General features: G+C 41.9%; 1 protein-coding gene across 5 annotated transcripts in view; it reads right to left on the bottom strand.

The window, feature by feature from the left end:
• The window catches only part of dclk2a (doublecortin-like kinase 2a), a 38305-nt gene that overhangs the window by 3389 nt on the left and 8878 nt on the right, over window positions 1-26038 (bottom strand). The window contains exons 3-17 of one of the 5 annotated variants that reach the window (XM_079693123.1): window positions 14774-14903; window positions 12680-12778; window positions 12137-12187; window positions 10702-10796; window positions 8940-9027; window positions 6975-7083; window positions 5658-5715; window positions 5177-5296; window positions 4949-5095; window positions 4731-4864; window positions 4239-4316; window positions 3970-4066; window positions 3007-3087; window positions 2774-2887; window positions 578-596 (exon numbers count right to left, since the gene is read on the bottom strand). In XM_079693123.1, coding sequence (XP_079549249.1) covers window positions 591-596; window positions 2774-2887; window positions 3007-3087; window positions 3970-4066; window positions 4239-4316; window positions 4731-4864; window positions 4949-5095; window positions 5177-5296; window positions 5658-5715; window positions 6975-7083; window positions 8940-9027; window positions 10702-10796; window positions 12137-12187; window positions 12680-12778; window positions 14774-14903 — 1407 coding nt within the window. In that variant the 3' untranslated portion in view covers window positions 578-590. Of the gene's footprint in view, window positions 1-577; window positions 597-2063; window positions 2203-2773; window positions 2888-3006; window positions 3088-3969; window positions 4067-4238; window positions 4317-4730; window positions 4865-4948; window positions 5096-5176; window positions 5297-5657; window positions 5716-6974; window positions 7084-8939; window positions 9028-10701; window positions 10797-12136; window positions 12188-12679; window positions 12779-14773; window positions 14904-26038 lie in introns of those variants that run through there. The other 4 variants (XM_079693122.1, XM_079693119.1, XM_079693120.1 and 1 more) reach the window with 4 other exon arrangements.

The raw sequence follows: 26038 nt of genomic DNA, 5'->3' as shown, positions 1-26038 counted from the left end.
CATGAACTGCTGTCTTGTATTTGCTTATGAGTTATATGAATGAATGAACACACACACACACACACACACACACACACACACACACACACACACACACACACACACACACACACACACACACACACACACACACACACACACACACACACACACACACACACACACACACACACACACACACACACACACACACACACACACACACACACACACACACACACACACACACACACACACACACACACACACACACACACACACACTGAGACAAGCTAATGGAAATGGACAAAAATAACTGAAAGATGATTCAACAAAAACTCATGATATCCGCACAGTGACCCCATAGGGAGGAACATCAGATCACCACCGCTAATCTATGTGCAGAGGAAGGGCAAAGGAGAAACTCGACTTTCACTTTTGAATTCAACAGATAAGCACTTGGTGTTTTTGTATCGGCTATAGCCAATTATGTCTTCACAAATGGGAGAGAAAAGTAGAAAACTTATTTTTCTCATTTGCCCTTGTGCTGCTGAGTCTGAGCAGCAGAGCAGGCGTAGCGTTCAGTGTTAGTACATACCAGCGCCTTGGGGCTAATTCTGAGGGGCGTAATGCAGGGAGAGGGGAGAAGCAAAAAGGGACAGAGACTAGTCTTACTCACAGCTTCACAAAACAAAGTCAACACAACAAGCAAGACGGCCCGGTGCACAGCTGTTGTTCCAGCTCAGTGCTGATGTGGTAACTCAGATCATTGAATCGTAATTTAGTTTGGCCGGTTGCTTTTGAGAAGACTGAGCTGGAACAAACTGTGAGACTTTCTGTAATTCAGGCTGAGACACGTGTCTGTTAGTGCAAAGCTATACCACTCATTAGAAAAGCAGTGTTAAGGGTCCATTTACATGTGTTTGAATAGTTTAGTTTGAAAAGACAAGACTGGCATTATTTTTATTTTGATTGTCAACAGAAGACGAAAACCAATGAGGATTTGTTTTTGCATTTGAGTGCAAAATAGCTTCTTCCACTATAAAAAATAACTGCAAAAATGTATAAAAAATATTCACGAGTCACTGTTGTACTGTATGTTTGGTAAACATGAGCACTAAAGGTTATTTTGTCTCAATCCTATATACACCAACTGGCTGCTGTGAATACTCGCTATAGCACCAAATATATAATAATCCTCTTTTGATAAGAGTCCCTAACAAATGCCTTAATCATTTGCTTCTGTTTTGGTCAAATATGCTTAAAACTTGCTCAGCTATTTTAATCTTTTAAAAAGGTGAAACTTTATATTTATGGCCCACTTTCAGAGTTTCATGTCTTCCATTGACTTGTAGCTGAGATGAACAGAAGGTAGATGGACTAACATTTGGTCGTTTAATAGGATTTGTTGACTAGTAAAATACAGAATAATGTCAGCCTTGTCCTTTAAAAAGCAGGGAATCTTGTTTCTGAGGCAATAACGCCACATTGGTTTGCATCCATCTCTGCCCAACACCACTGAACACAGTTCTTAATTTCCTCCACAAGGTGGCGGCAGAGAACCACTAATATGAAACTGCTGAGCAACCAGTTAAAGCTTTGTGGACCCACGGGAAGTAGGTTTACGAAAATCTATTTTAAATTAGATGACAAGCAAACGATGAATGGCAGAGAGTGAGGCAAATAAAAAGCAGCTCTTGTGTTAGCTCTGTAAACATGCTCATTGTCCTTCTCAAAGACAATGTGATTAAATAAACACATCCTTCAAAACACCGATGATGAAAGTTTTGTGATCGATACAAATGGAATGAAATGAAAACGAAGGAGCAGAAAAAGTGTGGAAACAGTCAGGAGGGGTAAATCCAGGACAGAGCGAGAGTTAGCCAGATCCACATCAGTTGGTTATTGAGAGCGGTTACTGCAGCTGGTGGGGGGGGGGGCTGAGAAAGAGACAGGAAGGAAGGGAAGGGGAGGGAGGGGGGAGATTTATAGATGAAGGGAAGTGGGCGAAGGGAAGGGCGATGCTGGAAAGGAAGGAGGGAGCAGGAGGAGGAGGAGGAGGAGGGGGGGTATGAAGTGTGTACCCGGCTCTCAGCTCCAGGCGTCCCCTTTGGTCCTGGGTCGGGTGTGAGGGAGGGGTGAGGAGGAGGAGGGAGGAGGAAGAGGATGGAGAGGAGGAGGAGGAGGAGGGGCCGAGGCCAGGGCCCGCGTTTACATCTCAAACTGTCAAATGAGATTTACAACAAGATGTGAGGGTCAGATCAGATCTCTAATGAGACGTTACCCTTCCCCCGTTCCCTGCTTTCAGACATACAGACAGAAGAGAGGGCTGATGGGATGAGGAGAGGAGGAAACTGTACAACAGGAAGTGATGCACGTGAGGCTGGAGACGGACAGGAAGGAAGGATGTGACTCTTCTGCCCTGTCCAAGTGTTCACGTCTCTCCCTCTCTAAAGCCCTGTCTGACATGTTTACAGCAGCATGAGTTGTCTTTGATGTTGGACGATGATTGAGGTCAGATATTCTTGGCCCGCTGATTAAGTAGGCGCAGGATTCATATAAAGTGAGCTCAATCTTCTGTATGTGGGTCAGACATTCACCACAGTGCAGTAAAGGCTTGGAGGTGGGCCAGACATTTTTCAAATAGCTCGTCAAATACTGTGTTAACACTTTAATACTGCAGATTAAAGAGGTCACTGCAAGTTAACAATCTCATGAATGTCACTCTATGCAAAGGAATGAATCTAAAAAGATAACATTAATCCCATCACTTTGAATGTGTCCAGGTGCTTACCATGATGACGGTCACCCCGGCCGAGGTGTGGTTTTGATTGGGCGCAGAGTTAAAGTGCGTCTTCAGTTTACCTGTCACCTCCATCTTCATGTTGTTCTCCATCACTTTCTCGTCCTTCATACACACAAACATGCATCGAGGTTAAGCGTTACCATGGTGTTCCGCTCATCTTAAATGACAGATGCTGAAGGTGTGTGTGAGCAGGCAAACACAGAGACGAACAGGTGACATACCGTGAGCCAAGGGTGGGAGAGGATGTCCTGCGCTGAGTACCGAGCCTCAGCGTTCACCTGCAGCATCTTCCCAATCAGCTCCTGCAGCCAAACACAACACAGGTTAGCACATCAACTCAAACATACTTTCAGAATGTCAGGAAGAAAAGTATAGTATGTCATGAACGTCATTTAGAAAAGTCTAAGCATAGTATTTAGAAAAAAGTCATAGTGTACCTAATATGTGAAGTTAAAGTTGCATCAATATGTGTACAGTCTTTTAGTATAGTAAGACATAAAACATAAATAAATGTCTTGGCATAGTATGTCATTGAAAAAGATGTAGTAACATTAAAAGTAATTAAATAGTAATATGCCATAATATATTCATATACATTAAGTCATATGAAACTCGTAAAAAGAACAGTACGTCATCAAGAACAATCATGATTCTAGTGTCATATTATGGCATTTAATAAAAATAAACATGAATGAAAATGTTCATATGTTACAAAAAAGTAAAGAAAACTGTTTAGTGTGTGTGTGTGTGTGTGTGTGTGTGTGTGTGTGTGTGTGTGTGTGTGTGTGTGTGTGTGTGTGTGTGTGTGTGTGTGTGTGTGTGTGTGTGTGTGTGTGTGTGTGTGCGCGTGTGTGTGTGCACCTGTCTGCAGCGACAAGTCTCTGTAACAGCACGTCTATCAGCCATGGGTTTAATTAGCAGTTAGCTTTTGCCTGCTGAGAGGGCTGTCACTTTAATACATGACATTCATTTAGAGGGTTTCTGTGTCCTTCTGCAGGCAGCAGCCATTGGTCATTAACCCCTTACCAATTAACACAGCAGTATATTCCACAGAGAAGTGTCATAACTCATTGTGTTTTGGTTAGGCATCAAAATGTATCATTTTTTAACACTGTGTGCGTGTGTGCGTGTGTGCGTGCGTGCGTGCGTGCGTGTGTACGTGCGTGCGTGCGTGTCGGGCTAACCTTGGCTGAGTCAGTGATGTTGTCCCAGTAAGGGCTGGGGAACTCAAGTCGCCCCAGAAGGATCTGGTCAAACAGATCCTCCTGCATGTTGTTCTCACTGCATGAGAAAGACACACACAAACACAGATATTAATAACATTACTCAGAACACATGGCATTGTGAAAAAACAGCACAAATAATAATAGATATCCACACCTACGCTTTAATATGTTAAAATGCACATAATTAAAATAAGCTATTATAGTCATCATGATATGAGTTTAAGTACCTTCTAAATGGAGGGAAGCCACACAGGAGGATGTAGGTGATGACACCTGCAGCCCAGATATCCACCTTCAGACCATAACTGCGTGAAGAGAGGAGCGTCAGGAAAGGCAAACCATATTTATTATCCCAGTGGAGGAGAGATGCAGTAGATCGCTGATTGTACATGAAACAACTTAAAAAAAAGTTCAACTTTTTGACAGTTGGCAAACACAAAAGTTGTCAATGTACTGCAATGTTATGGAAGCACTTATACATTAACAACCTGATATGCACAATATACCAATCTCCCTCTAATCCTCTGTGGATAATTACAACACACCTGAACCCTATACCTGATTTAGTGTACATGGAAACATCTGTTCCATGTACAATATTAGACGAGTACCAACATACATGTCACTCTTTAACAAGCACCATCCCTGGTGAAATCTACATATCTACAGTACGTACTGAAAGCCCCTCACAGCCTTCTCCTCCCAAAAATGTATCTTACCCTGACTCCGAGATGATCTCTGGAGCCACATATGTAGGCGTTCCACACACAGTGTATAACGGTCCTTCCACCACCGTGGCCAGGCCAAAGTCCCCCAGTTTCAATGACTTGGTGCCATCCGGATACTCAAACACCTACAAAAGAATGACATGCTCAGTTAAAGTTCACAAAACAGCTGGATGTGTATGTGAGAAACTAACGTGAGTGCGAAAGTATACCAGCAGGTTCTCTGGTTTGATGTCTCTGTGGACGATGTTGGAGCTGTGCAGGTACTTCAGAGCTGCAGCCAGGTTGTACACCATCACCGTGGCGTCTCTCTCTGTGTACTTGGCCGAGGACGTGATGGCATCAAATAAATCTCCGCCCTGTGCCAACATTACCAGAGATTAAAGATGATACCCAGCGGAGAAATGATGATTGCATTGACATTGCATCCTCTACTGCACCTTCACTAGCTCCATCACCAGGTAGAGTTCAGAGGGAGTGTCCACCTCCTCGATCAACATGATGATGTTGGGGTGCTTCACCCTACGCAGCACCGCCACCTCATTCTCTATGAGGTGCTCCTGGAAACACACCAAGACAAACATTTCCACTTACTTTACGCTCCAGCGAACAGGATTTACCCTGAGCCAGTGTCTGCTAATGAAAAGAGGCTGCATTGTTGACTGAATCGGTATCCATGTCAAGGGTGTGATTCAGTGTGTGTGATTCAGTGTGTGAAAGTGTGAAGATAATTTGAGTTGGGTGATGAATAAAACATAAGCAGCCTAATTTAACTGTGTGGGCTAAGAGGATCAGAGACACACAGGCCACACTGCGGTGTGTGTGGGTGTTAATAATGCAAAGTGAAACCCACATGAACCTTACAAGTGCATCTACGGGTCTGAAAGAAATACACACTAAGACGAGAAATGTGAGAAAGACCTTTCCAGTGCACTTGGCCTTGTCGATGATCTTCAATGCAAACTCTTTTCCGGTGGACCTGAACAGAAACAGTGCAATTAGTGGCAACAATAAAAACAGCACTAAAGCTGCAACAATATCTATAATTCAAATCAAGTGCTCACAGGAGGGCTTCAGTTAGTTAGCAGGAGCAGCACTGCAGTGATTGGAAAGGTATGATAGCTGCACGAGCCAAGTTTATACAATGAGCAGAGAAACAGTGCAGATGCAGGCAGGCCAACAACATTTACTGACAGAGTAACTGAACACCAGCAGGAGCAACGGGGTTTCACTTCTCAGGTCAAAGGTTTCAGGTTTGTCTCCGCTACTATCAGAGATACTGGGTGAGGTCGGTTAGCTCAGGACTCAAGGATGTTAACAAATAACATTTGTATCTGCCTTTTGATACGGAGCCTCCACACAAATGTAACATTCAATAGTTTTATTTAAAAATAGTTTCAGAAGTTGTTACTGTTATCCCAACAAACACACACACAGTCAACCAGACAATACACAGAACAAACATGGACCGCCTTGGCTTCGACTCTGAGGTACCCTTTAGAGTTATTGACAACTAGTGTTGCCATGGAGACATTTGTTTATTTGTTGTTTTTTTGTATCTCCTGCTTTCTAAAACACACATGTTAGGCATGTATCTATAGACAAGCTTATCATTTACACAATACTCCAATAAACCAACACTGATAACACTTTTTAGCGGTGCACCAACAGAGAAGAGGGCATGTGGATTGACTTAATAAATATAAAAAATAGAGGTTAAAGAATCTGAGCGTATATGGATGTTCATTCAACTTGAAACAGTTTAGCTCTCAAACACATCATAGAGATGTATTCAGGACCGTGTGACTGAACACTCAGAGAGCTAGTATGGTAGACCTGCAGAATATTTTGCTTTGTAAATGTTTTTCTGAATAAGGATATCAACTCAAAGTGTTCCTTAGGCCTCAATGATACACACAATGTATTTTTGTAAACTGCAAACTGGATTAAAAGGAACCCTTCAGGGATCCTCTCAGGCTCATCAGATTATTATTGTCACACACTTCAGATGCCTTCTCCTCATCCTCTCCCCTGTCTGCTGGGTGTGACTCAGAGATGTAAATGCTAATCACCGCTGGGTTCAATCTGTGGGATGTTTCTGATTCCACAATGCCTGTCATTAGGATGTTAAAACCCTGATGGAGCAGTACCCACACATCTCGTCTCATTAAGCAGCACCACACGGGGCCCTGCGGTGCGATCGTGCAGACTGAGTGTGAGTAAATGTGTTGCACCTACCTTTCCACACACTCTTTGACCACAGCGAAGTTCCCATCTCCGATGACCTTCCCAATCTTGTATTTCTCAGATATGGCAGAGGCAGGCGGGTAGCCGTTCCCATTAACTGCTGAGGACAGGCAGGGATTACAACAGGCAAGAGGCTTTCTTATTTAATCAAACTAACCAGCTCTCAGACTGAATTATGTGACTACACACTGCAGCAAAACAACACACAGGCATCTCAAAAAGTCCTCCATTGGCATTTAGGGGAGAGAGCAGCAATATTATGTATTCACCACACACACACACACACACACACACACACACACACACACACACACACACACACACACACACACACACACACACACACACACACACACACACACACACACACACACACACACACACACACACACACACACACACACACACACACACACACACACACACACACACACACACACACACACACACACACACACACACACACACACAACCCTAAACTATGTTAGATAAGTATCTCCTAACACAGCCCTGTTATCCTCCACACAAGGCCTGGATGTGGTCTCTTTGTTGGGAAAGCTAATTGTAAAATATGAGGATCATTTTTGTTTTGACAGTCAAAGTCATTTCTACAAGCTAGAGGGAGAAGAGGTCCGTGCAAAAGTGTCTCAGTTGGCAGATCAGGTGAGTGACTCAAAGAGAAGAGGAGAGGACGGGGGAGGAGAGGAAGAAGAGAGAGAAGAGAAGAGGAGAGGATGATGGAGTAGACGAGAAAAGAGAGAAGAGAAGAGGAGTGAAGATAAGAAGAGAGGAGAGGAGGAGAGAGGAGAGGACGGGGGAGGAGAGGAAGAAGAGAGAGAAGAGAAGAGGAGAGGATGATGGAGTGGATGAGAAAAGAGAGAAGAGAAGAGGAGCGAAGATAAGAAAAGAGGAGAGGAGAGAAGGAGAGAAGGGAGAGAGGAGAGGAGAGAAGAGAAGAGGAGTGAAGATAAGAAAAGAGGAGAGGAGAGAAGGAGAGAAGGGAGAGAGGAGAGAAGAGGAGAGGAGAGAAGAGAAGAGGAGTGAAGATAAGAAGAGAGGAGAGGAGGAGAGAGGAGAGGACGGGGGAGGAGAGGAAGAAGAGAGAGAAGAGAAGAGGAGAGGATGATGGAGTGGATGAGAAAAGAGAGAAGAGAAGAGGAGCGAAGATAAGAAAAGAGGAGAGGAGAGAAGAGAAGAGGATGATGGAGTAGACGAGAAAAGAGAGAAGAGAGAAGAGAAGAGGAGTGAAGATAAGAAGAGAGGAGAGGAGGAGAGGAGGAGAAAGGAGAGGAGGAGAGGAGAGAGGAGAGGAGAGAAGATAAGAAGAGAGGAGAGGAGGAGAGGAGAGAGGAGAGGAGAGGAGAGAAGAGAAGTAGAGGGGAGAGGAGGAGAGGAGGAGAGAGGAGAGGAGTGAAGATAAGAAAAGAGGAGAGGAGAGGAGGAGAGAAGGAGGAGAGGAGAGAGGAGAGGAGAGAAGAGGATGATGGAGTAGACGAGACGAGAAAAGAGAGAAGAGAAGAGGAGTGAAGATAAGAAGAGAGGAGAGGAGGAGAGGAGGAGAGAGGAGAGGACGGGGGAGGAGAGGAAGAAGAGGGAGAAGAGAAGAGGAGAGGATGATGGAGTCGACGAGAAAAGAGAGAAGAGAGGAGGAGTGAAGATAAGAAGAGAGGAGAGGAGGAGAGGAGGAGAGAGGAGAGGACGGGGGAGGAGAGGAAGAAGAGAGAGAAGAGAAGAGGAGAGGATGATGGAGTCGACGAGAAAAGAGAGAAGAGAAGAGAAGTGAAGATAAGAAAAGAGGAGAGGAGAGGAGAGAAGGAGGAGAGGAGAGGAGAGAAGAGAAGAGGATGATGGAGTAGACGAGACGAGAAAAGAGAGAAGAGAAGAGGAGTGAAGATAAGAAGAGAGGAGAGGAGGAGAGGAGGAGAGAGGAGAGGAGAGAAGGAGGAGAGGACGTACCCTCTGGACTGAGTGGGTTGCTTTGCTCCTGGTGGTTGTTCAGAGAGCCATTTGCATTTGAAGACGGGGTGTGATGTGTTGGAGGGATCTGCAGGATGCCAAAAGAAACAAAAATAGAGTCCTCAAACTAACCCACACACAAACATCACTATGGCAACCTAAGGATTAAAAAGCATCCAGAAAACTCGCCGCACACGGAAAAACATCTTGTATTATCGTTGAGCCACTTTTGTGTGGCTTTGAATGATGGCATGAATAGGAGACTAAAAACATAAATGAAACCCAAGATATGTAATTAAAGCTACACAATAATTATGCGTTTGTCTATATCTTAAATGTTCATTTGTATACTTTACTAATAAAACAACCTGAACATGCCGCTCACAAACATCACACATTTCTAAACATAAAACATGTACATAAGTGCTAAAGTAAACATATTATATAAATTGTGCATGAGGGCTACATTTAGTTTGTCCTTCAAAGTGTACAAGGTGCCGCAGATATTGGAACAGATTGTCCTCCTCCATTATCGTCACTGCACATTAAACCGATATGGCTCCCAACGCATGATTCATTTCTTAAGAGCGTCATTTCAGCATCTTATGGAATTGTACAGTATACTTTTTATAAATGTCAGCCATAAATGCAGCATTAAAAAAAGACCAGTTATACTTTACATTATGTACAGTAGTGTCCAGTCCCTTACTGCTCCATGATGCCTTTCCCTCACAGTAAGGATATATTATTTAGTTTGAAAGAGTAGCCCTCTGGACTAAAGTAGAAATGGAACACTGTGAATGTCTCTTTTAAAACAGGATACAGAAAAAAAGCTTTTATTTCTAATAAATAACTTCTTCTGGTGGCTTTACTGTAGTTGACCTGACAACGTGCAGAGTGAGCAGCTCTGTCATTCACATCCTGGTGCTCTCTGCCAGTGAATCTAAAAGCTGTCAGTAAATCATATACATCTCGTATCCAGCCAAATAAGGATAAGTCTCTGAGTGTTGACGGTATAGGAGGTTTGCCAGCTGGCTGCAGCAGTTAGAAACTAGTTTGGAACTAACATGCAGCTTACCGAGTTATTCTTCAATAAATCAGATTAGTATGTTTTGACTCGACCAAAAATAAATCATAGAGCTGCAGCGTGGACACAGATCTGTAGGTCATACAGTACATGGCTGTTAGTCTCTACATATAGACCTAAAATAATGTTGTGCTATGTTTAGAATCCCGCATTATCCCCCACCTTAAAGTGTGGCCTTTATTTATGAGTCTTGTACAAGTATCTAATTCACAATAAGATTTACGACACTAACTAGATTTACTGAGTCAGTAGTCCAGCACTTTACCAAGTGAGTTATTACAGCTATGTCTGGTAAAGCTTTGACACTTTTACGAGAACAGATGCTGGCTTAAGACCAACCATAACAACTTAAAAGTAACCTGTGGGGTTTTGACTATTGGTAGTGCTTTATGACTGGAGGTGTGAGGAGTTGGTCCCCATTTTGTTTATATCTTGAAATTGTGCACAAGCGCAGCAGTGACACGATATGGTGATAGATTTCCGAGTCTATGTTTGCTCCCTTATGTTTCTGTCATGTGTATGAGAAGTTATGCAATATGAATATACTGTATACCGACAGTATACGCTTTAAACATATAGTGCACTGTATAGATAATGTGTTTTAATGCATCTTAATGTTGTTGCTGTCTGTGTATGATCCTTGCTGGAACAGACGGATGTGATATACCGTCTTACCTTGAAAGTGGGGGTGGATCGGGGGCTGGTGGGGGACGGAGTGGAGGACTTGGTGGACTTCGGAGTTGAGATCTGGCTGATGGAGATACCGTTCACTATGTGGAGAAAAAACAGGAAGGAAAAATACAAGAGCAGGGAAAGAGTGAATATGAATGTGAGTACAAGTGTCATTCTCACATGGCTTATACAGTGTGGATAAAAAGGTGACTTTCATTTGGTTACCAGGAACTCATTCTATCTAATCTATTACTACCATTGCTTGTAGATGTGCACAAACATCTACAGATTTATTATCTATTATATTTTACGGCATAATATACTATAACTATTCTATGACATTTCATGACAATTGTTTCACTCAGTGAATACAATTTTAAATTACACAAAGTAATAAAGTGGATGCCTCAAATGATTTGGTTATGTGAGTGTAAATATCCACAAATCCAAAGGACTTCCTGTGTACTAATATTTAACAGATATCAATAATATACTTTAGTGTAACACCAGGAACACAGGCATGAGAGCTTTAATTGTTTTAGTGGTTCATTCACTCAAGAACAAACTATTTCTGCCTTCCTCTCTGCTGGTTTCTGCCGACATAATGCGTCAAACTTGAACTCAAAGTCTCTTCTGCAGAAACCCCGCTGAGCTGAGGAAAGGATTTCACTCCGCCTACAGGCTGTATCTCTGTACTACTGAGCTTTCATTTCATCGTGCAATCACTTAGAGGGTTTGTCTCCCCTGGGTATTTATCTTGTTTTGTAATGGAGCCTTTGAAGCACTTACTGGGGATATCTCAAACAGAACATTAGCTTTTAATGTTTCAAAAGTGCAGTTTAACTTTGAGCATCTCTGCTGCTTCAGATGAAGAGGCTTGTGATTTAACTGTTCAGTGAAAGCATGATTCAATAACAGAGCCTGAGAGTTTAATCAGTGCAGGGCTCTGAATCAGTGGATTCTGCAGCAACTGGATTCCAATTAAGAATAATAGATGTGTATAATACAGGGCGTCCCAAAGAACCAGAGGGATGGAAAGAAAGACATAAATCAAACCCAAAGAAACGTAAAACATTACATCATGAATAATTTAGATGAGAAGAGTTTATGGTTAAAATATCACTGAAAGTATCTCACCTCCAATCAGAAGTACAGTGATTTACAATAACACTAGTACACACACCTGTGCTAATGACAGAACATATTATAAATAGATGGAGTAAGCCACTCTTCCCTGCAACTGTGAGGATAAAGTAACATACCAAGGTTTTCAAGTGCAGTGTTAAACCACAAAAGTCAGGCTTTGTTCACACGAGAATAAGAGAATGCTAAAGTTCTAAGAAGCTATTGTTTTCTACTGAGTACCCTTATTACCAGAGGACATGGATATAGCAGGTGTGAGATGAGGCAAACTGTGTGGCACCATCATGAGCCTCACCTGGGGATTTGACTGGAGACTGGCTGGTGGAGAAGTGGACAGTTTGCCTTGCTGCATTATCAAAGGCAACAAACAAAAGAATAGTCAGGTAAATATGATTAGTACACACACACATACATTAAAACACACTTTGAAGTGGTTCGAACTAACCAAGGGCAAACTCAGATAGCAGACACTTCAAACGGGCAAACACTCAAATAAGCTCTCTACCAGCCTTTACGTCAGTTAAGAGAACACTGATTACTCAGCAGAATGTCTCCATCTCTCAATGCACTACACAAAGTGCTAAGTCATTCTGTCACAGCTGATGGATCAGCATGAGGCTGCTAAATAAAAAAATCTATCACTCAGCCTGTCAGCTAGAAATGACCTTACTGTGCTCATGTGCCATCATATTTTTTGAAGGGGGTTGTAAAACACACAATGTAATAATTTGAAAGACTTGACTTTACAGATTGTCTGCTTATTAGTTAGTATCTTATCTGTGCTTAAATATCTCTTAATTTAAAGAGCTAGCACGTGCAGTTTCTATGTGTGTCCCACCTGCACCGGGGGACTTGCTGCGTCGGGAGGGTCCGGGGCTCTTGGCAGTCCGGTTTGGAGTCGCAGAGCGGCTGTGCGATGACTTTATAACTCTGCATTCTGAGAAGGACAAAACTCTCAGGGTCACCATCGCATATATTAACCTTCCCTTTACATAAACGTGTTCCTTCTGATGCAGAATTATGACCAAAAAGCTGCAGTGCCAGGGATACGACCCTGAATAGGTTATTTATGTCGCATGATGTTATGAAAGCTGGTCACGCTTGATTATAAGAACAGAGAAGCAGCGAAGACAATTTTTTTGGGCAAAGCAGATAAGAAAAGCATTCATGACAAGATGTTAGGGTTCAAGTTAAGATACATCAGAAAAGCCACACTGTAATAGTGATTAGGGTTTGTACTCATTCAAAATGTTCTGATATCAATGCAACATTTATGCTACCAATTCCTTCTGAACTGATACTTTTCCAATGTTAAATGTTGAAGCAGCCATACAATAAGTTACTATTAGATAATGATAAACAATCTGAATTAAAGCTAGGCAAATAACACTAGACAACTTTCAAGTTAGACAATTAATGAATACCCTCAACCAATACACATTTCAACTTGTGCCAGTGCCTAAAACAGAGACTCAGTAGCCAGCCCAAATGTTGACTTAACAAAAATGTAATTTAGGAAAATCCTCCCAACAACTGGCTAACTGCATATTGGCCATACAAAGTGAGGAGGCTCTGATACTTGTTGTAATTTCATAGAAGGAATTACAACTATGTCACTTTAAAGGACACAGGGCTAGGCCAGACAAGGCTACAATGATCACACGGTTTTGTTTTCATGGTGTTTGGTGCATTCCACATCATTGCTGTGTAAGAGTGTATGTTGTAAAGAAGTGTGTGCTGAACTTGTCAGGGTTGAGTTAATGAGGGTGGGGGCGATGAGAGGCATAATTTAAATGGCACACACATGAAGAAACACACGCCCACAGAAGCACACCCACAGTGTGTTTCTAATGTGTTCCCCATGCTACTTATCAACAGATGCACATGATTAAAAGGGCTCTAAATATCGTTCACTTCTTCCTTGTATGGTGTATACAACCCATTAAACCAAATTTGTTTCTAGGGCAACCCCTGAAGTGAGGATATGTGCTTGAGCTGAGAACATACTCGTTTTTACTTCTGTCTTTTTTTTGTGTTTATTTAATTCATTTTGTGCCTTTTTGTATGATCCATTGCACAGGGCATTTTCCACTTCTGTGTTTCAACAGTAGAGTGTGTTCTTGACCCGTTACACAAGAGGAGTTCCTGTCCCTTTTGCAGAGGGTTAGAGTACTGTGGGCCTATTTTGTTCCTTTAAAAGACCTCATTCTTAAAAGTGGAGCACAGGAGTGTAAGTGGGACAGAAGCTCCAAACTATCTCTGAATACGACTATGCATCAGTCACCCTCAGTTACAGTGAACACAGTGTGTGAGGATGGGCCTCCCTGGTGTTAGCTAACCTGGAAAAACAACACAAAAACTAAAACAGGATGTCAATACTTTGGACTGTTTCTATAATAAACTAATGTTTCCTTCCAGAGAGGTTGTCCAGTGTACATCGCTCTGACAGAGAGTGGATCTGCTGGTCTAAAGAGGTCGTATGCTGCCCTGTGCCTTTGAAGTCTGTTTTTTTTAAGATATGTATTCAACAGGCAATTTGCATAAAATCCTCAAAGAATTAACAAAAAGTCATTTACAAAATCACATAATAACATTTAAGAGTGCAGTGTGTGTTTCCTTATTTTTCTTTGGATGCTGGACTGATTGCTAACTATGCTCTATGCAAATACAAAGCTTATTTTCCAATACATTTATAATAAACAAAAAAAAATTGTTAAGAGAATCATATAAGTAAAGAGAACAACATACAACAAAAACCTAATTTCCTGCTGTACACTTCCTAAAAGGAAAAGAGTGTTGAAAGCACAAGTGAGTGAAGCATGTTGAGGAAGGATACAGAGGCAAACACACACACACACACACACACCCACACACACAAACACAAACACACCCACACACAGACGGATGTTTAGTTAGTCTTAGTCAAGCCTACCAGTCATAAAGGCTGTGGAAGCCTTACCACTGTGATCCAACAGGAAGTCGTCCTGCGTATAGCGGTGTTTCTCCATGCCACACGCAATAAACACATCATCGTCCCCGAAGAAGTCCTGCAGGCAGATAATCTGGAGGAAGAAAGGAAAGGAGAGAGAAGAAGTGAAAAAGATGGATAATACTTTGAAAGGTATAATAATACTTGTAATGATACCAAGAGTCTGGAGAATGGGATACTTTACACAAGCATGACCTAATCCGACCACTACCACAGTGCATATTAAGATTGCACTTCAAAATAATTCAATTTTGAGACATAGTGGTCCTTAAGACACTGCAACACAATCGTACTGAATGTTTCACATAACTCGACTGACAGTTGGTGGCAAGAATGTAGTATTTGAAATATTTACAAAGCTTAGCATATGTTGTATGAGTTGGTCATCTGAGAAGAATACGAATGACTCGTTGGTCTTGGTGGGAGTCTGTCATTAAATAGTTATTTGATTGTGAACAACTAAAGCAATTTACTTTAGTTTCTTTCATAAGACGTGGATGATGTAGTTTGATTAACTAGTGTTCCTAAAATAAGATGATGTGATTCTCCTGCCTTTCATTCTACTTTACATGTATTAGCTGTATTCTGTTTCATATCAAACATAGTCTCTTGTGCTCATTGAACTAGGCCAATACAATCAGTCTGTGGGATGTGTGTTGTACGGTAAGGTTGTGACTGTGTAAATGTGTGTGTGTTGAGTCAACAGCACAGAGAGATGGAGCATAACAACAGGACGAGGTCAAAACACCCTGACAACCAGAATACTGCAGAGTCAATGCAGAGTCATGAAAGCAGCAGAGTGTGTTTGTGCTGCTGGAGGGTAATCTGTCTTGCTTTTTCTATACTGTCTCACACTGTGATTGTCAGTTTTCTCTGAGTTAATTGTAAACCACACACACACACACACACACACACACACACACACACACACACACACACACACACACACACACACACACACACACACACACACACACACACACACACACACACACACACACACACACACACACACACACACACACACACACACACACACACACACACACACACACACACACACACACACACACACACACACACACACACACACACACACACACACACCTCTGTTGCTGTAGGTGGACAAGTGGGAGGACAAAGGAGGAAAATATCTGTTCATTATCCCATCCTTCATCACACACAATTGCACCCACATAAAAGAGCCCCCCCCCCCACACACACACTGCCTTGTATATGTACTGTATACATGCAAACACACATGCACACACAAAACAAGTATGGAGGAAGAGCGCAAGATGGCAAAAGATTGTGGGCAGATGGATCCTCTGAGGGAGATGTGGGGGCTGACTCAGTGGGGTGGTGTGTGTGTATGTGTGTGTCAGTTGGTATCATGAACACTGGGATGGTCAGGAAATACTTAATTACTACTACAAAGCATAAACAAAACAAAATATCATTCCAGTATAGGCCTGAGGTACACATTCATTAATAATGAACAAGACCATTCAACTGACACTTCTGCATATCCTACGTTCGGAAGCATCAATTAAAAATGAAACAGGAAGCCGTATCCATAACATGCTCATGAATAATACATAAACACCTTTCCTGGCCTTCATATGGTCTTTTTGTCTAATCTTCCGGTGGCCTCTTTACATGTCAACAAATACAAATAATCAGTGAAAGTAATTCAGGAGAGTTAATATGTGTCCACACTGAGCTGTGGTGAGTAGGACTATCAATGGTTTGACATAGCTTGAATATTTGCCATTCTTTGAATGAGCTCTCCCTCTGGAATCTGGCAGCTGATCGCCACACCATACTGTCAGGGCACAGGTGTTAGAATCACCAAGGCAACAGCCCACAGGGATAGTCCGGTGTCAAAAATGGACTCTGGTGTGGCGAAGGATATGATAGTGAGAGACTTTAGCATGCAGATATTAGATGATATGTCTCCCTGACCTCTGACCTGTGTACACACACTGCTTCCTATGGTGCAGACATCATCATGTTCACACTGTGCTGCATTCCTTTCATTCACTTGCTGCGTTGGTATGAAGCACGCTGGTCGTTTGTTAGAGGACAATGTGACACTGCATGACAAAGGACTGCTGAAGTGAGCATTGTCCCCTGGCAGGAAAATCTCCTACAGTGGTGACATCTGCCGTCAGAGACCGACAGCTCAAACATTGAGAAATACGCCACCTTGCTTTAAATGTCAAGATTTATACAATGTTTATATTTGTTAGTTAAATAAAGCGCTACAGCCAGCAACCAGTTTGCTTAGCTTAGCTCAAAGACTGGGAACAAGGGCAAACAGCTATCCTGTCTCTGTCCAACTTTTACTAAATCTAACTACATGCAACAGTAAAGATCACAAATTCACCTGTTGCTTAAACATTGAAATATCTAGCTCGAAATAAATGATATATTTGTTCCATATATTACAAGGTTATGTGCCAGGCTGTAACGTCCTACGGTTTCTCTTGGTTGCATGGCAACAGCTTAGGGATAAAAAAAAAAGAGTCCAGCACATAAATCCCCATTACACGTTAAAATGTAATTTGTGTTACTGGAGTCAGATTAGCAGTTTTACCCTCCTGTTAGTCTTTCTGCTAAGCTAAGCTAAGCTAAGCTAACCATTCTCTGCAGCAGCTTCAAATTTAAGGGACACTATATTTGTATCAAATGTGGCTAAGAAACTGTCAATAAGAAGGAAAAAAACACAAAACATTCCCCAAAATGTCATGTGACGCTTCCTACAAGCTACTGTAAGTTCTGCATTTTTGTTTCTGAATATAAAAAAAACATTTACTAAATCCCCTCACATTCATTTGAATTGATGTTGCTGCAGGACATGTTGGCTCAACACCAACTGAGGCAACAGGCTTATTGGGGAGAGATGGAAATACAGGGCTAGAATATTAGATATCTTGTTTGAGAGAGCCCCTGGCTGTAATCTAATTTACTTTCACCTCTACACACACCTTTCTCACTGCATGCTAGCACTGCTGTGGCTGTGATAAAATATATTTCAGCCTGCAGGCGATGCCCAGGGGAAGGCAGTGAAATGGAGACAAATGTCTGAAAAGACCCAGGTTTACAATAACCTTATTAGGATGACTGTATATACCTGAATAAAGAAGAATAAATGCTTCGAACAAAATGTGTTGTTTGGTCAAAGGTTTTTCTTAAAAATTATCATACTGTATAGCACCAAGTCATTTGGATAAAAAAAAGGATTGTATGAATGTCAGATTGCATTGCCCATGTTTCTTCTTGCTCTTGTAAACCACGGCCAACATGAACAGCCATTGGCCCTCCATCACAAGAGCTGTTCTGCTAGGGCTTGTCTCGGCCAATCGGTGAAGTGTTATGTTTGCAGGGTCCTCCTGTCATTGGCTGGTTGACGTGTCTTGAGGCTAAACTGAAGTTTGCCCTGTGAGATGCAACAACCCCCCCCCCCTCTTTTATGTCTGGTCTCTTGCTCTCACCATCAGTCTGTGTCTTCTGTGATGCCTGCTGTACATTCTGCCCTGCCACGCTTGGCAACAGAGGAACGACAGGCCGAGGGCTTCAAGTATGAGTGAAAGTGTCAGAAGAAATCAAGGTTTTTAACATGCATTTAAGAAATGTTGTATCCAAGTTGTTTTCAATCAAACCAAAATGGGCAATAGGTTCTGATAATGGTTGTCAGTGGTTTCAACAAACGTAACACTTGTGTGGTTTGGATTTTCAAAGCATGAAAACAAACCAAAACATCCTAATCCAAATATATTCCAAACATAAACAATGTAGTTCAACTGCACTGAGTGGGTGGGACTTGTCTTCTCTTGCTCTTAAGTCAGGGCTTTGTTCCAAAAAGAAATGTCACGCACCAGCAGGTGGTGAAGAATCAGGGCAGTGGAAAAGACAGTGACTGGCTAAAGAAGATACACAGAAGGAGATGCAGGCTCTCCTTATGGCTGACTGGACAACAGTCACAGTAATCATTGGGTACCATCAAACCCTTTGACCTCCAAACCCCTTATTTCTGCTCATCACACTGAACCAAATGAGCAAGAGACAAAGAAGGCGGTTTGAGTCCTGAGGGAAAGGCGATTCAGATCAACCTCTGGGAAGGTCAGCCTACGCAGCACTCCTGCTAAAACAAAGGAATTTACCTATCATGGTATCTAGCATTATTGACCTACTTTTGGTTGGTATTATAGAAGGGTCAGCAAGAGTACGCCAGATTTGTTTTAATTATCTAAGAAGAAACCCCAATGTTCCCAACTGTTCTCCAATGAAAGTAGCTAGCAGCACTAGCTCCAAAGGTTTAGAGCATGAATATGCCATTGAAGGGTCTAGTCTGCAGCATCTAAAGAAAGCAGATGCAACAGTCGCTAAATAATGCGAGAAATGTCCAACATTGCAACACTCACTGCCCGTCCTTTTAAGCCTTTCTCAAAAGACACATGGTTATCAGGTAGGTAGCAATTCTACAGTCCTGCTGTGACAGACATAAATATTAGCCTTTTCTTCTCAGAGCATATGATTTATTGTGTTTCTGTCAAGACAATTGAAACAAATATAACAAAACAAGTGACAAAAGAAATCCTACATTATAGTACCCACTTGTGCTTTAACTCTCCCATAAGTACTTCTTACTCAAGACTATCCAGCTAGCTAAATACGTATACAATTCACCAGGGTGATGCTAACGCTACATCCTAAGGTTATTAACCCTGTTTGAACTCTTACTAACAGACAGGAGCTGCTCCCGGAGTCTGTTTAATACTTTTGGATTAGAGTAGTAAATCTCAGACGTGTGAGAGAGCCAAGACAAAAAGGAGCACTGAGAAATCTAACACCATCTTCATTACCTCACTACTCTAGAGTCACAACACTGGCTGCATTTAACATCCAAATTCAAGTTGTGCGTTCTCTAAAACATTCAACAGAAAACGTCAGAAAAAGAATCAAGAAATAATAGCTCAGTGAAGGCGCTGAGGAAGAAACATGAACCAGCATGTTTCCGTAGGGATTTTAGAAACAGGATTTTATTAATGCATAAGAGACACTTTATTTTACTGCACTGAAGGCAACACACTACAGAACAATGGAGCATAACTTTAAGTTTCCAGTTTCCCTTCCTTTGTTAACCAATTTATGGAAACTCAAGGCAGAGCAGTGAACTCTTCCTCACATCCGCCACTGGCTGGTTAGCCCATCAAATATTGTTCAGCTGTCTGGCTCTCGCTCTCCTCCAAGACATATTCACACAGAAGAAGAGAGACATTACTGTCCATAACCTCAGGCTGTCTGAACGTACACGAGCGCTGAGCTCTTTATACTCTAATGGAGCTGTGCAACTAGGAAAGAGTGGGAGTAGAAACCAAAACATGCGCACACAACTTTTAGCCCAAATGAGCCTCAGTAGAGTACTGTTCTCATTTAGACAGCGCGACTAGCAGAATTGCTGAGGTGCTAAGAGATCCACAAGAGATGCATCAAATGTGGTTTTTGTTACCAATTAACATGATACTCATTCTCCAATTAAAATCTAGAATATTGCAGCACTTACAAAGGGGCTAGTAGGCAATACATGCTCCAAATATAATTAGCTGCTCCAGAAGAAGTCTCCACTGATCTACATTCATATCAATTTAAATAGTATATCATGTTTGCACTATGAAAAAAAGAAAATAACCTCATTAACATAAACATCAACACTCCTAAGCGAGGAATTATACGTCATGGCAACTAAAGAATAGATGCTGTTTGAAAGCCAGCATCAGCATCAGAGCTGGGGTACAGATGTCAGGATCACTCAGACTCACAGTTCCTTCATCACATCAATCTGACAAAACTTGCTGAGGCAATTTGGTCCTGCTTGATTGATTAAACTCAAGTAGACAAACAATAGTGTATGAGCTTGGATCTGAATATCATGATGTCAACTCTCCTGTTAAGGCTGCTGCAAAGAATGGATGAGGGCCAGGCTCTGGACAAACAAAGCAAAACAAGTAGTTGAAACCACACAGCACACAATAGGTCCCCCCTCCCCTCGTGTGTCGCCATGTGCACAGCCGACAGCCCTGTGACCCCCGCCCCCCGCTCTCTGTCGTCTGCCGGCTTTTTGTTTCCTGTTCGTCAATGCAGAGTATCAGGCCAGCACTTGTTAAACGTTGGTCTGGCACTTTTTTGTCTTAATACAATGAAGTGTGTTCGTAATGCCCACCAAGACTGCTGGGATAAAGCATTGAGGGTGTGTGTGTGTGTGTGTGTGTGTGTGTGTGTGTGTGTGTGTGTGTGTGTGTGTGTGTGTGTGTGTGTGTGTGTGTGTGTGTGTGTGTGTGTGTGTGTGTGTGTGTGTGTGTGTGTGTGTGTGTGTGTGTGTGTGTGTGTGTGTGTGTGTGTGTGTGAGCCATCTGCTAGTAAAAGAGACAAGAAAGCGGGGTTGGGGATTTTTAGGATTTTATCTCCAAAGGCCAGACAGCAGAACCATTATTCCAGGTCTTCATCTTTTTGATTCCACTGATTTAGTTTCTGACTTACACTAGACCCCAAATAACCACAAGGTAGATCAAAGAGGGGGGAAACATTGATAAATAGCTGTAAGATGAGAAAGATAATTATGTGGTAAATTCCAGATAAAATTCCTAATTCTGATTGGCTTGAGCATTGTTAACTTTTAGTTTAACTGGACAACTACTGTATGACACAAGTCTGTTTTTTTAGTTATAAATGATTCCTTAATGTATTAAACTGTAGGTACAGCCATAAAAGGTGAGGCTTAGCTTAAGAGCGTATAGCTTTTGTAATATGTCTATCCAAAACCAACAACCCCAAAAATCCCCACTTTATAAGCCCGTTGTTGGAGGCCCAGGAACTTGTATTATTTGCAACAAAGATGCATGACCCAAATCATTAAAATGAGCTTGAATACATTGGGCAATATGTTGGCAAATAGCTATGTTATAAGTAGAATAATGCTCACCAAACACTACTTGAAGTTCAGACAGTAAAAACTTAAGGAGTCCACAGTGAACAGAAACTGAACCTAGCAGAAATGGTTCCTGGTCGGATGCTGTCACTGCGTCAGATGGAGCTGTATGCTAATCACTGCGCAGAACAATAGGTGGGCATGTGAGTTTCATGGCTGTTGACCTGAATGGTGGTGTTTAATCCAGACTTGGCCCTGAAAACAGCTCATGACTGTCAATCAGATGGAGCCTGTGTGGCCATGACCCCAGCTACTGAAACAGGGACACTAATCTGTCTATAACTGCTTGCAAGTTTTTACGGTCCTGCAATGTTCAGACACCTTAGTGAATGTAAACTGTTGTTCCTGCTAACACATGCACTGTAACACAGGGGCTGTTTGAGAGTATTGGGGCCAGGAGGCCATCATCATTAGAAGCGTGTCATGTGACATGATGCCACAATGCTTCAATGTCACGCTAACCGACGCCAACCTCTCTTACGAATGTGTATGCCCCCAAAACCCAGCAATCCATGCACCATGAACAGGCTAGCTGTTATCTCTATGACATGGGGATCACATATTTGTGTGACTCTGGGGCTGAATTCACTAAAGCAAGTATGTTATCTTACCACTACTATGAGTACTTCCACTTTTAATGTTACTTAATGTTCCATGCAAAAAAATGATCTCGCAAATTACATAATGTGAAATAAACAAACTTGTCTAATCATGTCTACAGATTGATAATTCGGCAGTAAGGCACACATTTTAAAATGCTTTTGGGACAGAAAAAGTTAACATTTATAGAAAAATGTCTGACAGTACAGGCTTGAAGATGCCACTTAAGATAAGGGAAGTCTGTCAGTATTTTTTTGAATGTACTCTCTACTTACTGCACTGTTTTCTGTAAGAAATGGTAAGAAAGAACTGTGCATTTTATATTTCTAATTGGAGTTTGTTGAGAGTAGTCCCCTGCCTGCTGCTGCTACCCACACCAAAGCACAAAATGATTTGCAGCCTGATAAACTGCTGCAGTATCGAGACATGCATGTGACCTTCAAGGTCTGTGCACACTGTCTGCATGCAGAAGCATTTACGCACTTGCCTCGAAGAATTACAGACAAAAAAATGGACAAAACTGAGCTACAAAACAAAACCTAGTTAAACCCATCACTGTGTGTGTTGTAAAAAACAGCAGGAATGTCTTTCATCATCTAATAATGCTTGTGCACATTTCAGTTGTGCATTTCTTTAGTTTATTATAGAAGATACAGTATGCCCACCCATGCCATGATGTAAACAAACAAAGACATTCCATCTGACTTTCCAATTATCAGTGCCGAGTCCCATTTCCTCCCTACGCTTGCTGTGTGTACAGAAAAGGTCTTTATAGATTTCAGGGAGATGAGCCTGTAAGCTCTCAAAGCTCAGGACTGTTTAAGTTCCTCATTAATGGGCGGACAGGCTGTCATCCTGATAACATCACTGAGTAAAAAGCATTGGGAACATAGGCCATTGTATTTTAGGATGTTCAGGCAAATATTTTTTAACGAGAGACAATCAATGTTTAAGTTATGTAAATGTTCAGCCAGGACATACATTAGCTGTAATCTATAGTTTTATCACTACATGTTTGTTTCTGAAACAAAAATAATGACTTGATATGGATGTAGTGCGCTCTTGCTAATTATTCCATCGATGTTAAAACCACATGATGAGTGCCGGCCAAAAGAAGACAAATATAAGAGGAAACCTTTTTTGATTGCCACCATTTTTACATGACATGTTACTTGTTACGTGTTAGACGCTTTTATCCAAAGCAACTAACATACTCAATACTGTGGACAATCCCCACAGGAGCAATTTGGAGTGAAGTGTCTTGCCCAGGGACACAACGACATGCTGACTGCAGTGGGGATTGAACCTGTGACCCCACAGGCTCTATCCACTGCGCCACACGCCTCCCATTTGCATCAAGGTATTATTGAATATGTGTTATAGGTACATTAAGAACAAGCAGAGGTGGCTATATGTACGGTGGTCAACTACAGCATTTAGTTCTTTACATTTCAGTGTATTAAGTGAACAGTGCTAAGAAGGCTTCAGAATACCTCAATGATCTTCAAGAACTATCTGATTTAAAAATGGTGTCATCATGCTTTAATTCACCCGCGACAAAAAAATTGTAGTGTAACAAATAGACAATGAAGATTAAATAAACAAATGCTATGAATTCGAAGATTGGGGAACTACTAACAATAACAACGTATTATGGGATAATACTTCTTTAAAACAACCAATGTTATCGATTATTCCCTCACATCAACCACAAAAATGGGATTTCTGCTTAATGCTATAATGTACCATATTGATCTAATGTTTTAATAGCAGTACCAAAGACTGACTGACATTGATTATGTGTTAAGGTCAGAGGGGGCTTCAGGTTATTTCTGGGTAAAAGGCAGGGAGATATCCTGGACAGTATCCAGTTTAACCAAAACGCACTGGGGTAAAAAGAAAGGTCACCTTAAATGGGAAAAATCATTTGCCAATTATCTGATTATAGAGGTCCTTCAATCTGACATTGAATTGGGAACTACTGTAGATAGGGAGATCTGCGTGCGTGTGCGTGTGTGTGTGTGTGTGTGTGTGTGTGTGTGTGTGTGTGTGTGTGTGTGTGTGTGTGTGTGTGTGTGTGTGTGCGTGTATGTGTGTGTGAACGTATGTGTGTGTGTGTGTGTGTGATCCTAATGTTGCCATGGAGAAAGTGACCAGAGGGTCTCATACATTATAATGCAGCATCTTTTCAATTCTAGGTATTTCTATCCCTAACGCGAGGATCATGTAACTGAAGTGGGAATACGAATTTGTAATGTAATTACGGCAAACAGAAGTGTTGTCAGCTGCTCTGCAAAGTGGGATAAATAGTCAGGGTGGTAACAAGGGGGGCAAACAGGCACTCGAGAGACTGGGGGCTGGGGAATACGCTTTGTGTCCATTCAACTTCCTTCTCTGGCAACAACCCTCTTCTTCTTCCCTTTCTACCTTCCATCTTTTGTCAACACGATTCTCAGTCAACCACTCTGAGCTGACAGCAGTCTTAATGTGCCAAGGTGTAGCCAGGTCAGTGCCAGGTCGCAGCAGCTTAGTGCTGCTGTTCAGGACTCACACAGGATAATCTATCCAAGAGTAAAACTGTGTCCTATCTCACTTTCCAAATGTGACAATGTGACATTCACAACCACCTCACGTCCTGATAGGCCAGCTATGAGGAGGAGAGGAAAGGCAAGGGTTAAGATTTCTCTCCTTACAATTCAATACGTTCACTTTCTCCTTTTGTTTTATCTTCTTCTTTCTACAGTTCCATTGACAGAGCTTAAATGATTCATAAATTAAAAAGACAACTTAGGAAGTACTGGACCGTTAACTGCTCCCCAAATTAATGAATGCATTGATTAGACAGTAAAGAAAAGGAGAATCTTATTTTCCGCCTGTCCAGTCAGCTTTGAGATGTAAAACAGGGGTTTCTCTGAACAGCAGCAGCTGATTCGGCTGGCCCTGATAACCAAGATCTACAATTAACATTCAGTCTGAAGAGCATCTTTGATTCGAGGAGGGAGAGTGGACAGAGATGTATTGTGCACTCACACATGCATGTCCCTGAATACAAACACAAACACACCTGACAGCTGCAGTTCAACCCTCCCTTCCAGCTTATAAGTCTAATTATCCGGTGGTGGCCAGGGCCCCAGTAGGGAGCCTCTGAGAGTGTGTGTGTGTGCGTGTGTGTGTGTGTGTGTGTGTGTGTGTGTGTGTGTGTGTGTGTGTGTGTGTGTGTGTGTGTGTGTGTATGTGTGTGTGTCAGTGGGAGGGGGCTGTAGACCGGGTGGCTGGGACCTGTGATTTGATTTTGGAGGAGCAGATGGCAGGCTGCTGCTGCAAGGCATTTGGAGCATGTGTGTGTTCGTGTGTTTTTGGGTGAAGAGCCTTACTTTTTAAGAAATAATATGTTTGATAACATACACATAAAACAAAACACTGGTATCTAAACTAAAGATTAACATTATTTGTGACGATTTGTGAATACTAATGTACACTTCCTATTTCTTTCATTGTTCAATGCACTTTTTCACACATGGACAACCAAACATTAGGAACACCATTCAGTTCAATATTAACAAACAAACTACAGTCCCCAAGAGGACGAAGCAGTTTAAAGTCTAAAAATGTACTGG

The sequence above is a fragment of the Notothenia rossii genome (assembly GCF_949606895.1).
Source record: "Notothenia rossii genome assembly, chromosome: 1".
Lineage (NCBI taxonomy): Eukaryota > Metazoa > Chordata > Actinopteri > Perciformes > Nototheniidae > Notothenia > Notothenia rossii.
The sequence above is the reverse complement of the archived record's forward strand: the minus strand, read 5'-3'. Positions and strand labels throughout refer to the sequence as shown.